This window comes from Sorex araneus, chromosome 4 (assembly GCF_027595985.1).
Source record: "Sorex araneus isolate mSorAra2 chromosome 4, mSorAra2.pri, whole genome shotgun sequence".
NCBI lineage: Eukaryota > Metazoa > Chordata > Mammalia > Eulipotyphla > Soricidae > Sorex > Sorex araneus.
The window spans coordinates 37,487,154-37,500,903 of NC_073305.1; the positions used below are offsets into that span (position 1 = coordinate 37,487,154).

Here is a 13,750-nt window from a genome sequence, read left to right on the forward strand (position 1 = left end):
AGACACGAGAATCAGATTTTTTTCGGTCGGGGGGTGATAACCTCGCAATGCTCAGGGGTTACTCCTGGCAGTGCTCGGAGGACCAAATGGGATGCCGGATATCGAACATGGGTCGGCCGCATGCAAGACAAACACTTACCCCTAGTACTCTCTCTCTGGCCCCATGAGCCAGATTCTGAGGTGACAGTGGCATTGCTGCCATCTAGACGAGGTCAGGGGGCCCCCACGCAGGAATACCAGAGCAAGGAGACCCAAATCAAGTCTCTGTTTGGGTCCCTCCTCCCAGGACACGTGTGATTCATTATTCCTCAAGGTTAGGTCAACCATCCTCCCTTGGCCCCCAAACTGGGGCCCCTAGGGCAGGGTACAGCCTCTGGGCTCCTCTGGCCAGTGGCCCAGGATGCAGGGACGGGTTAGACAGGTCTGGCGGGGTGCAGGTGGCTGAGGTGCTGAGGTCCCAGGGACTCGGGCTGGGCCCCACACTGGGCACCCCCTGCCGCCTCCCACCACCGCCCCTAAGGTGGCCTCTGGGCCCACCCACATCAGTCTGGGGAGTGGGAACCTGAGTCCCACCCCCGCTGACCACCTTGTCTTAGAAGACCCCCAATGCCTGACCCCACTTCACCCGGGGCGTTTCCTGCAGAGGGCGAAGGGCCACCCCTCCTCGTGGACTCCCTGTCGCCCGCCGGATGCCCCCACAGCAGACCACACCATTCACAAGAGCCTCTTTATTGGTACCTGGAAGCTCGGGTACAGGTGGGCCCACAGGCAGCCGGGCCCTGGTCAGCCTCCTGGGCGGGGCAGACCCGGAGCTGGGCTTCTTGGCACAGACACAGAAACACAAATAAATTAGCCATCCAGCACCGGGGAGCGGGCGGGGTTGGAGTCGGGGCACAGAACGCCTGTCTCAGCAAAGGAAGGACCCGGGTGGGGTCCTGGCGGGGCTCAGTGCTCCAGAGCCGCAGGAGCAGACAGGGCAGGGTTGGGGGGCCTGCAGCCCTCCATAGGAGGGGCCCCGATGGCCCAGTCCCTGCCCTGCCACCATGGGGCCCCACCTGCCGGCTCAGCCCTGCTCAGCCGTCCTATGACGGATATCCCCGAAGCCCCCCGCCAGGAGCCACAGGGGCTGCAGGGAGAGGTGCCTCTGAGACCTCTGCCCCACCCTGACCCCAACACTACCCACCAGCTGGAGGGGAGGAGGCTAATCTGCCTAGTCTCCAAATAAATTATGGAAATAAATTATAGTCTTCACAGTCCAGAGGATTCCACCGCCCAGGGGTCTGGGGCTGGGGGAGGCGGGGGAGGGCACAGGGAAGCAAGGGGAGCAGGTGCCATAGGCGTGGAAGAGATCGGGCTGGGGGGATGGAGGGAGTAAGGGGCTACCAGGGGAAGTCCCCCGCCCTCTGGCAGTACAGTTACAAAAAAAAAAAAATCCTATCAATCCCGAGTGTTGCATGAAAACGTATCAGCCAGGAGAGGGAAGCCAATTTTACACAAGGGCTTCAGAGAGGGGATAACCGCCCCCCCCCCCCCCAAGTAACAAAACAGCAACAGGGCCCTGATCTCACACGGGCACGGGCTCCACCAGTGGTGCAAGGGTGGGGTCCTCCAGCAGCGGGCTGTCCGTGAGGGGGGCCAGGGTGTCGGCCGGCGGCTCCGACAGGCCCAGGATGGACTCCAGGAAGCAGGTGCTGGTGTCGCTGGGCGGGGAGAAGGCGGGCAAGGGGAAGAGGTGGGCCTCCAGGTGGTCAGGGCTGTCGGTCACCTTCCGCGCGGTGGGGTGGGGGCCCAGGCTGTAGTCCGGCAGGGCCTGCAGCAGCTCCAAGGAGTCGCAGGAGGACAAGCTGAGGTCCACGGAGCTACTGTGGCCGGCGTCCGTGCCCGGCGGCCCCAAGGGGCCGGGGAGGCCGCCTCCTCCCGAGCACGCCAGGCCACTGTTGAGGAAACTGCTGGCATCGAGGTTGGCGTTTTCGTCCAGGAGGCCCGCGGGAAGGCCCGAGTAGCTGTGGGTCCAGCTGGCCAGGCCCCCGGGGTCGCCAGTGCCGAAGAAATCGGCGGGGTGGAAGCAGCTGAGGTTGTCGAGGTTCCCCACTCCCCCGTCGTCCTCCTCGTCATCCTCCTCCCCACCCAGGTCCGAGTCACTGAAGCTCAGGATGCGCGCCAGGCTGTCATCATCCATGCCGGGCTGGAGGCCAGGGCCGGGCAGGGCCGGGTGCCCGGGGCCGCCGAGGGCCTCGCTCGAGCCGGACGCTGCGGACGAGGCCGTCATGTCACTGCTGCAGCTGCTGTCGCCCAGCTCGCCGCCCCCCGGCGGCTTGGCCAGCGAGAACGTGGGGGGAGCCAGCGCCTGCTCCCCGGGGCTGGCCGGGGCGCCCTGGGCGGGGGCGTCCTGCTCCTGGGCGCCCTCGGCCCCCTGCTCCAGCTGCAGGCGGGTGAGGGTGTGGATGAAGTGGGTCTGCACCCGCGCCTGGTTGAACTCCACCCGGCCCTCGGGGTTCTCGCAGCCCTCCTTGCAGCAGCCGCAGGGGAAGGCCGTGTGGTCCATCTGCAGGGGGAGAGAGGGAGGCGGGCGTGAGGGTCGCCAGCAGTCCCAACCTGCAATGCCGCCCCGCGTTCACCAGCCCAGACTCCCCGCCCCGCACCCCGCCGGCCCGGGCGGGCCCCCCACCTGGCACTTGATGCCGGCCAGGCTGCAGCTGCAGGTCTGGGGGTCACAGACCCGGTCGCAGCGGCAGCCGCAGTCCTCCCGGGACTGGCGCAGCGCCTGCAGCTCGTGCTTCTCCTCCCGGTCGATCCACCGCACCCCGGCGGCCCGCAGCAGGGCCCGCCGCTTCCGGGCCGGGTAGGGCTTCAGGCAGGTCATCTCCTCCAGCCGGCCACCGGCCATGGCCACGGCCAAGTCCTCCTCCACGGAGGCGTCGTCAATGGCCTCCACCGTCAGAGGCGTCCCGGCGTCGGGCTGCTGCGGGGCAGGTGGGCAGGGGACGAGAGCAGGTGTGAGGATCTGAGTGCCCAGTCAGCTTGTAGCTGGACCGCCCCCGGTGAGCGGGCGCTGGGCTGGGCCCCGCGCATACCACAGTCCCGGCCACGGCCAAGGACATTGTCCTCGGGGCATTTGCAAAGGGATTTCCTAACCCTGTCCCTCCCAGTTCTGGAGCCCCTCCCCCTCCCCTGTGAGGCTGCCCTTCCACAGCGCCCCCAAGCAGCCCTGCCCTGCGGGTAACCAAGAAGGCAGCCCCCCGACCCCACACCCACGTCCCCTTGGGCCTCTTTCTCCCCCGACAGAAGGGGCAAAGCTGTGCCCGCCGTCGCTGCCCGTGCACCACCCCTCCCACCCCCCAGGGCGGAGCAGCTGCTGGCAGGCGCAGACCAGGGTCCCTACCTGCCACCTCAGCACCTCCAGCTTCTCCTCCTTCAAGCGGAGGCGGAGCTTCTCCTGCCGGGCCTGGGCTTGCTCCTGCGTGAACTCGGCCATGGAGAAGTGGCGGCAGGCACTGTGGCGAGGGGCCATACCCAGGGTGCAGCCCCCGCGGCTGGGCACACTGGTGAAGCCCTGGCAGCGGGCGAAGTAGAAGACGGTGATGCCGTCGAAGGCGACTCGGCCGGGGCGCTTGCGAGAAGCCCGCCTCAGGATGGACGGAGCTGGAGGGGGCGAGGGGACACAGCGCGTCACTTCTCTGGGGACACAGCGGAATGCGCAAGGAGCCAATGCCTCTCTCCTCACTCCACTTCTTCCCGGCCCCCTCCACCCCCGCCCCCCTCGCCAGAAAGAAACTCTGGCTGTTCCTTTCAGGAGCCAGACTAGCTCCGGATCAGGGGCTGGTAAAACCCAACACCACACCTATGTCAACACGGGCTAATTGTTATTTACCCGCGGAAAGGAGCACACTGGTAAGATTAAACATCTTGCTCATCTTTATTAGGCACTGCAGGGCCTCTGGATAGTTTTCTAGCCTTTTCACAATTGATGGGTAGGCGTGCTCTCTGTTGGAGAGCCACAGACTGTCTGTCTCACCTCTCTGTGCAAACATGTCAGCCTTTTGTTCTTGCTCATGGCATTTTACTAAACAGCTTCTCAGGTTTATGTAATCGAAGATATACCCATCTTCCCACTCGAGAGCTTCCGCACCATGCAACAGGCCTCCCTCGACGGCCTTTGCTTACGACTGAACCATAAGAAACCAGCAGAAAAACAGTGGGATACTGACAATTCCAGCTATTTCCACTTAGCGTGCTCATCCGGTCCGCCGCTCTCCCGGGAGGAATTCCCTTCCAGCGGGTTTCCCACTCACACCCGACTGGGGCAGCCCCTCTGTAAATAATGGCCATTTGCCGATCACAGTCTCCCGCACGGAACAGTTTGTCCTCTTTGCCAACTCATGTGGCTCGTGCTCCTTGAGTGATGTTAACCAGCTGTGGGGACACACGGCATCCCCATCCCGCGCTTGACTTGGTGGTCAAGATTCTAGCATTTTTCTCATGAAACAGAACGCTCACTTGGCTTGAGGTGGGGACTTATTTTTTTTTTTTAAACCACTTCAAGGTAGAATTCACTTATTCCTCTCTTTATCTAGGGGCTTATCTAGAAAGTTACATTTGATCAAATATTCTTTCAGCATCTACAGTGGGCAGACATACCCCCCCCTTCTGACATAGGATTTGATAAATTACCCTGATTGGATGTTATATTAAGCCATTCTTGTATTTGCAGAGTAAAACCTCGATAATGAAATCCAATATCGCTTTTTTTTTCTATGCACAGTACTTGCATGCAGCCAACTCGGGTTCGATTCCTCCATCCCTCCCGGAGAGCCCGGCAAGCTACCGAGAGTATCCTGCCCGCACGGCAGAGCCTGGCAAGCTACCTGTGGCGCATTCGATATGCCAAAAAATAGTAACAAGTCTCACAATGGAGAGGTTACTGGTGCCCGCTCGAGCAAACTGATGAACAATGGGATGACAGTGCTACATGGAAATATACATACATACACAAACACTATCTGGGACACTAGTATGTTGTGAGGGGAAGATCAGGGAGAGAAACAGCTCACAAAGTTGGTTGGGGCTGGCGGGAAGGGCGTGCTGATAAAACGAGGCTGAGAAGCAGTGTGCTCCACCTCCGGCCAGTCTGGGGTCACACGGTCTGGCGCACTGGGCAAAGACCTGTTCAGGCCATCCCGACACAGCCAAGCCAAACTGGCCGGCGGGCCAGGCCCCCAGGAGTCCAGAGCCAGCTGAGAAAGGAACGTGGAGTGGAACATCGTGGCCAGGATGGAAAGACCTCTCCCAGGGCCGTCTTGGACATAGGTCCTGTATGCCGGGGCATCCCTGGGTCACGGGCAAGTGCAGGTTGCCATTGCTTGGTGACCGCTGTATTAGGGGAAGTGGCCAAGGAGGGAACCAGTGCGAGTGCTAAAGCTACGGGGACTCGACCTCCGGGGACCTCCTCAAGTCACCTTCAGGAAGAAAGGAGGGGTGGGTGGGGGGTCCCTGGGCGAGAGGGCTACTCACGGGTAAAACTTGGGGAGCTGCAGAAGTCACGGACAGGCAGGGGCACTTGATCCCAGGGGCTCTCCTGGTCCGAGTCCCAGGCCAGGGGGACGGAGGAGGTCGGGGAGCAGGAGCGAGAGTGTCCACCAGAGGAGCACAGTGAGGAGGACGACGAGCACAGTGAAGAGGAATCCTCGTCCAGCTGGTCAAACTTCCTCTTCAGGAGCCCGGCCATGGCGCGGGGACGCAGTGGGGGCCGCAGACGACCTTGGGCCTGTACCTGCAGCAGGGAGAGGGGTGCTCAGCATCGAGCTCCCATCTTCCTCCACCCGCCCTCCCAGGCAGCCCCGCCCCCCCGCCCGCACCAAGGTGGGCTTGCAGGCACGGCCTCCCGGGCCTCCAGGGCCTCCCAGGCCTGGGCCTCCCAGGCCTGGGCCTCCCAGGCCTGGGCCTCCCAGGCCTCGCCCACCCCACCTCCGAACCCCCACCCCCCTACCCCCCCCCTTCTCCCCAGGCTTCTCCCCAGGCTTCTACCCAGGCCCGACCTCTTAGCACGTGCAGAAACCACCCCCTCCCCTGGCCCCCAACTCCTTCCCAAGACAGAGCAGGGCACCTTCCCGGCGACTCCTCCAAGCCACCTCCACACCCGCACGCCCCAGACTGCCAGATGGGCTGCCAGACCTCCCGGCCCATGTCACTCCCCGGCAGGAATCCTGGGCTGACTCACAGGCTGGATGATTCACACTGCTCGCATCTGTGCGTCTGCCTGTGCAGAGTCGACCGCACAGCCCCGCACCACACCACACCACACCGCCACCACCACCCCCTCCCTGCACACCCCCACACGGGGCCCCTCTCGGCGGGTGGGGGAAGGGCCTGGCCTTGACTTGGCCCCCACCCTCATTCCAGAGTCCCAGCCCCTCCCTGCGAGGGAGCATCAGACTTTCCCTCAGAAACCCCCCACCCGCAGAAATCCCCGGGGCGAGGGAGGGGGGCGGGGTGAAAGGGGGAAACCAAGGCCATCCAGGCTCTCAGTTGCCTGATCTTAAAAATCCCAGCCTCGGCTGACCCTGTCTGTCCAAAAGAACTTCAAATGGAAATAAATGGTTTCCAGTGAAACAGCCCCACCGACACGTGGGCGGCAGAGTGCCCGGGATATGCCACAGTCTCCCCCCTGGAGGGGCTAAGCTCCCACCTCCCACAACCCCAAAGATGCAACCAGATCCCTACAGGCTGGGGGGGCACATCCAAGTTAGGGGACTCGGGCCCCTTCCGGTAAATGCTTTGGGAAAAAAAAAAGAACAGCCCCCCCACTGCTCTGGCCCCCATCCTAAAGGCTGAGTGCACTACCTCTGCCTCCTCTGGTCTCTGCCCTGTCCTGCGGCCGGGCCCCCAGAAGGAAGGGGAACCGGTGCAGAGGCCCGGTGCAGGGAGCCCCTCCCCCACCTCAGGCCATCACAGGAAACGAGAGAGAACAGGAAAAACGAACCAGAAGGCTCTGGGTCTCCTCTGCTCAGGTGTCCTTTCCAACCCCCCCAGGCCCCTCATGCAAGCTGGAGTCCTCCAGGGTGCGCTGGGACCCCCAGGTCCCTGAGAGACTAGCAGGGTGAAAGGGGGCCCAGCACAGCCCCTCTCGGGTGGCCACTGGGCGGGGGGAGGGAGGGGGAGGGGGGGGAGAACCCCTCCTTCCCTGTCACCCCCTCCTTGCGCACAGGCTGCAGGCAGGTCCGGTGGAGGGGGGAGGGGTGTGGGGAAGAGCAGGCACAGGTGTTTCCGGGGGCTTCTGAGCGGGTAGTTTCTAGGCTTAGCACCCCCTTCCCAGGGTCAAACCACAAACAAAAACAAGCCAGCTTCCAGCTGACCTGCAGGCTGTCTCCAGAGATGGGGGGCTCATGACCCAGCAAGTGGGGTGCATACATGGAGACTCCCAGACACACCCGTACAGTCCCAAGCCCCGAATCTCGTCACCAGCGCAGGCCTGCTGGGAGAGCCCCATCCTTTCCCAAATTCGAGACACAACTTACAGGATGCTCCCCTACTTGCCTGCCCGTGAGTCTGTGATACAGCCCCCCCCCCACTCTCGTGCCTGCTGGGAGGTGCTCCCAAGCTGTCCCCTAGAAACCAAATTCCACAGGCCCCCAAACTGAACCCCTGCCTGTCCCCCACCCCCACCCCATGCCATCTGTTCCCCTTCCTGTGTTCCCTATCTTAGTAACAGCATGCCACCCACCCAGCTCCACTGGCCAGAAAATCTGCAGGCGGGTCCACTCCTCCCTCCCGCGCCCTCCAGCCACAGCCTGGCGCCCTGTCCTGGCCCCGGGAATTCACCCTGACTCAGGCCATGCACACAAGGCCAGGCAGAGTCTTGGGGGACGGTGAGGGGGTGCCCCAGCAGAACTCAGAGACTCCACTGCGGACCCAGATGGCCCACCACATGTGAAACCTAGATTGGCCACTGGCGGGTGGGGGGGGGGTGGGGGGGGTGCTGAGTGACCCTCAGAAAGTTCCTTCCCCTCTCTGTTTCTCCAGAGATCTGTCTGAAAAACCTCTGCGGAAGCTCACAGGAGTTGATACTGGCTGGTCCCATTCTTAGAATGGTGATAAGCACTTAGTGAGTGAGCGTTATTTGCCTTGTGGAAAGGACACACTCAGGGGCACATGCTCCCAACCGGCATGCAAAGACACACACTCGTCTTTTTTATTTTTTTTTTCTTTTTGGGTCACACCCGGTGATGCACAGGGGTCATTCCTGGCTCTGCACTGAGGAATTACTCCTGGCGGTGCTCAGGGGACCATATGGGATGCTGGGATTTGAACCCGTGTTGGCCACGTGCAAGGCCAACACCCTACCTACCGGCTGTGCTATCGCTCCAGCCCCCACACACTCTTGTCTTGACTGCAGCTGGGGCGAGGCAGGCCCCTATCAACCATGGACTAGTCGGAGGAGCGGCTATGGAAGGGGGAGGGACCGGAAAGTCTGGTGGGGTGGGGGTGGGGGGCCCAAGATGCAGGATCTGGAAATCCTTTAAGCTGAGCCTTGGGTGTCTCCAACTGCACAAATTCGCCACGGGATAGGTGTGAGGTTCGAATGCTCTAGGCCCTCAGTGTGGCTTCAGGCTCAAGCTCATTACCTTTCACCTGCGAGGACCCCTGGCCCGGCCCATCTGCTCTGCCCTTCCCCACACCCAATCTTTACTGGGCAGCAGGTGTGATCTTATTAAACCAAGTCACCTGCCACACCCAGGCTCAGAATCACTCCCCAGCCGAGCACAGCACAGGGAAGCTTGCCCTTAGGATCAAGTCCAGAATTCCAGGAGCGGCTAAAGCAGGCCTGGCCACTCACTGTCTCCCCTCCACTCTCTCCCCACCCGCCCTCTGCCTATCCTCCAGCTGAACTTGCAGTTCCCTCGCCGGCCCTGACCTGCTCACCTTTGAACAAGCTGGAACCCAGCCCACCTTCCCTATGGATGCCCGCCCCACCCGCAACCCCTCACCTTGACTTCCCCATCACAATTCTTGATCTTAAAAAAAAAAAAAAAGAAAAGAAAAAATCCTGATCTTGGGACTGAAGCGACAGTACAGTGGGGACGCGGTTGCCTTGCCAGTATACTCCCCGGAGTGATCCCTGAATGAAGAGCCAAGAGTGAGCCCCAGAGCCAATAAACAAACAAACAAATCCTGGTCCTGCCTGGGCTTCCTGGGAGCAGCTCCCTCAAGTCCAGCTGAGGGTCTCTGCCAGTTACTGAGAAAGTAGGGGTGTGACCACTGCACCCCACCCCCACCCCCATTCCGCACCAGAGGGCTGAATCCCAAACTGGTTTTGGTTTGGGATTCACACCTGGGGATGCTCAGGGACTACTCCAGGAGGGGCAAGGAGGGCCACATGTGATACAGAGGATGGGACTGGTGCAAGGCCAGCACCCGACCCACCAAGCTCTATTTCTGCCCTTGCACCAGAAGTTGGGAAAGGAAGGGGACCCAGAAGAGGGTGTCTGCGGCAGGAGGGGGAAGCTGAGGCAGTGGGCAGGTGGCACCTCGGAAGGCTCCCTGTTGCCCCAGAGTGCACCGCTGCAGAGAAGCAGTGGCATGCCAGACCCCCTTCTCCCCCCACCCCCGCTGTGCCTCGGACAGGCCTGCAGAACGAGAGCTGAGGGGGTGGGGGGCAGATAGGGACCCCTGGAGGCCTGCCAGGCTGCACGGACCCACGAGGGGTGTGCAGATCTGGAATGAAATGAGAAACTCCATTCCAAGGCGTGGGGGGGGGGGGCAGGAGAAAGAACCTCAAGACCTCATATCCCACTGACCGACTGACCGTCCATCCGTCCCACCTAGGAATCCAGAGGCTGAGGCAGAAGATGAGACCAAAAGATGCAGCCAGAAGAGGCCAAGTCAGAAAAAGGGAATGAAAGATCGCGAAAGCGGCCAAGAAAAGCGTCAGACAGTGAGTCAGAGGGTGGGGGAGGGGCCCTCAGCAGCTCCCCAGGAATCAGGATCCGGGCCGTGGCTCCGTTCCCAGGGTGAGCACAGCCCCCCTCCCGGGGTCCTGGAGGAAGGAAAAGCAATTCCCAGGAGCTGGCTCAGACAGAAATACCACACCCCCAAGGAGCCCTGGAGACAGGCCCTGAGTCAGAGCACCGGGCTTCTTCCGGGATCTGCCTGGGCCCTGGAGAATCGGGCCACACTCCAGCCAGGACAGCTCAGGGCCAGGGGGCCGCTCCCCACCACCAATTGGACATGGGGAGGACCACCTCACTCTGACACCGGACACACACAGACTTGCTGGGCAGCAGCGGGCTCTTTCCCACCCCCTATGCAAGCCCCCCCCCCCATTCTCAGTGCCCCCAGCCCCCAGCCCAAGCTGGTACTGGGGAGGGGGCACCCTCAGCTGCCTCCACCCTCCTCCTGGAATCTGGAGAATGTGTCCTTTAGCCTCAGAGCCCCAGGCTGTGGCCAGGCGGAGGTCAGCTCTCCCCAATACTTGGGGTCACGTGACCCCCCAGGAGAGGCGAGCCCTAAGTTCTCCCACCATCCTCAAATGGGACTGGCTGCCGAGAGAGCCTGGACAGGCCAGAGAGGGCACACAGAAAGCCGCGGAACACCCAACGCCCTGCGCTGACGCCACCAGGGATCTCGGGGGAGGGGGCCGGCTCCCCTGACTTGGCCCCCAGGGGCCAGGGCCTGGGTGGGTGCCAAAGGCCCGCTGGTCCAGGGAGCATTTGTTCCAGCAGAAGGGAAATCGCACCTGACGGCAACAGCTTCCTCCACCTGAGAGGCCTCCCCTTCGGGGTCATTCATTCATTCCTTCAACGAGCGCTTATTAGGTCGATGACAGGCCCAGCGCTGCGCCCTGCCCGGGAGAGTGCAGGGCGCGAGCCAGGCAGCTGGGGACCGGGGCGGGGAGGAGGAGAGTACAGTTAGAGGCGGGGAGGCGCGGGCAGCGGGCAGGTCTCTCCCAGGAAGGGATGGAGGAGGAGGAGGAGTTCCCGGGAGCCGGCAGAGCCGGAGCGGAGGGGGGAGGGGCGGCCGGACCGGGGCGGCCGGGGCCGGGCGGGGAGGCAGGCGCTAGCCGGAGGGCACAGGAAGCCGCCGCGGGTGTAAGGAGGGAGGGGCAGGGCCAGATTTGCATTTTAAAAAGATGGCTCAGCACCGGGAGTGGAGGGGGTGTGACGGGCTAGGTGAGAGCTGACAGTGACAGCAGCAGGGCCCCCGGAGGAAGGGGGCCGGCCTCGGTGACCTCCCCGGGAGGGCCGTGAGGTCACGGCTTCGGGGGCGAGGTGATGAGCTGCGAGGCCCGGCGGTGGAGGTGTGGGTGGGTGGGCAGCGGAGCCGGGGAGGGGTGGGGACCCTGTGTGTCAGGAATGTGGGCTCTGGCTGTGACTGTGCCAGCGCAGAGGAGTGACTAAGTGTGTGACTGCTGCCGCGACGTGGGCCGGCGGAGAGGCCCCCGGGGAGGGGAAACTGAGGACCCGGAGGAAGCGCGCGCGTGGGACACAGGGCCTACGAGTGCCCGCGGGTGGCCCGCGCCGCTGGCCCCCGTGACTCACGGCGGTGGCCTCCGCGTGTGACGGTGTCTGACAAACAGGTGAGCGAGCGCACGACACAATCCCTCCCTCCCCCCACCCACCCCGCTCCCGGGGTCGGCGACTCCCGGCCGGGCCTCCCCTGCCGCCCCGACCCCCGCCCAGTGGGGGCGCCCGGCACGCGCCGCGGGCCCGCTCCCCGCTCGCCGGCAGGGCGCCCGGCGAGGAAGGCGACAAATGTCACCTGCCCCGGCCACGCGAGGAACTTCTCAAAAGTTCTCCGGCAACTGGGTCAAAAGGAAACTCGCCCCGCGGATGCGCGCCCGTGCCCGCGTCGCCCCCCAGCCCGAGCACGCACACGGGGCTCGGCTGCCGCCCGCCACGGGGCTCGGAGTGGGGGTCGCCGCCACTTCCCGGGGGAACTTCGGGGAGGGGGGTCGCGGGCACCAGAGCGCGAAACCGGAGCGGCTCCTGGACCCGTCGTCGCCCCCAACCCCTTCGTCCCACCGTGGAGACGCAGAGTCCGGGCTCCCGAGGCGCTGCGCACCCACACGGCGTCCGCTCGGGCTTGGCAGAGCGGGGGCCAAACGGTAGGGTCCGCAGGGGGCAAGGACCACCGCCCGCGCCGCACGCCCCCTCCCCAAAGTCGCGACTGTCCGGCGGGGCCCGGCGGCCCACGGCGCTCACCTGCGATCCGGGCGCTCAGAAAGGGCAGCAAACACGAGCCGCGTCGTGGCGGGGCACGGGCCCCCGCACCGCGACCCTGCGCTCACTCGGCCGGCCGCCGCGGGCCCTGCCACCCCACGCTCTGCGCGTCCGGCAGCGGCGGCGGCGGGAGACTGGCTGCGCGCGGCCCCGCCCACCGCCCCGCCCCCCGGCAGTGGAAAACTCCGGGACTCGCGGCGCCGACGTCGGCCGGGCCCTCGCCGGCCCCGCCCCCGGCACTGAGGCCCCGCCCCTCAGCCCCGGCCCTCCCCGCCCCGCCCCCGGCAGCAGAAAACTCCGGGACTCGCGGCGCTGACGTCGGCCGGGCCCCCTCCGGCCACGCCCACTCCGGCCACGCCCCGGTGCGGAGGCCCCGCCCCTCCTGCGGCCGCGCCCCGCCCCCCGGCAGTGGAAAACTCCGGGACTCGCGGCGCTGACGTAGGCCGGGCCGCTCACAGGCCACGCCCCCGGGAGGAGGTCCCGCCCCGTCTCTGGCGCGCTCCCCCGCGGCAGCCGGGAGCTGGCGCGGCGGCGGCGGCGGCGGCGGCGGCGCCTCTTGCTGGACTCTGACCCCCGCGGTCGCACTCCGCCCTCCGCGCCCGGCTGTCCGGCGCCCTCTCGCGCTCCGGACGCGGGGTCCCAAAGTCGCTGCCTACGCACACACCCCCACAGACACCCGGCAGCCCCGGCTTACGGATGGGCAAACTGAGGCCCGGAATGGCGCGCAGCCTCCCCGAAGGCCAGCGGGCGGCCGAGAAAGTGGCGGAGCGGGGCGGGGGACACGCCTCGCTCGCCCCCACTGCCCCACCCGCTGCACTCTACCGTAATCGGATCTGAACCTGCCCGCCCTGACCCCCTCCCTGAGCCCTCCCCTCCCCATCGCAAAATCTACTGAAGACCGAGACGAGCCTGGGGTTGGGGGTGGTCGCGTTGGGAGAGGGCAAAGAGGTCCTAGGGGGCCCAGCCCGCATCTCTTGCCCATGGGCCAGAGACGGCAGAAGCCCACGACCACGGGTCTGAGACCTCAGCTAGCCCCAGCCTGCCTCCCACACGCCCCTTCCTTAAATATAAAATTATGAAAATTGGGGCTGGAGCGATAGCACAGCGGGTAGGGCGTTTGCCTTGCACGCGGCCGACCCGGGTTCGATCCCCAGCATCCCATATGGTCCCCTGAGCACCGCCAGGAGTAACTCCTGAGTGCAAAGCCAGGAGTAAACCCTGTGCATCGCCGGGTGAGACCCAAAAAGCAAAAAAAAAAAAAAAAAAAAAAATTATGAAAATTACGTTTGAAATATTGGGAATGTAAGCGATAGTTCGGCGGACAGGGAGCTTGCCTTGCGCGCGAGACCGCCCCGGTTGGATTCCCCGAGCCTGCCAGGAGTGCCCAGCCAGGAGTAAGCCCTGAGCGCTGCTGGGTGTGGCCCCCAAACCCAAAAATAAAGAGTATAAGCAATGTAAAAGTTCTCAGGAAAGGGGCTGCAGCAATAGCACAGCGGGTAGGGCGTTTGCCTTGCACGCGGCCCACCCGGTTTGAT

At 64.2% G+C, this 13,750-nt stretch overlaps 1 protein-coding gene across 1 annotated transcript; it reads right to left on the reverse strand.

Moving 5' to 3' along the window:
* Positions 1-713: 713 nt before the first annotated feature.
* Positions 714-12,359, reverse strand: CSRNP1 (cysteine and serine rich nuclear protein 1). Its single transcript, XM_055135126.1, has 5 exons — positions 12,198-12,359; positions 5,512-5,770; positions 3,383-3,642; positions 2,669-2,962; positions 714-2,545 (listed from the first exon to the last, which is right to left on the reverse strand). The coding sequence occupies exons 2-5, from the start codon at positions 5,723-5,725 to the stop codon at positions 1,565-1,567; spliced, it is 1,749 nt and encodes a 582-aa protein (XP_054991101.1). The 5' UTR covers positions 5,726-5,770; positions 12,198-12,359; the 3' UTR covers positions 714-1,564.
* Between the last annotated feature and the right edge of the window lie 1,391 nt (positions 12,360-13,750).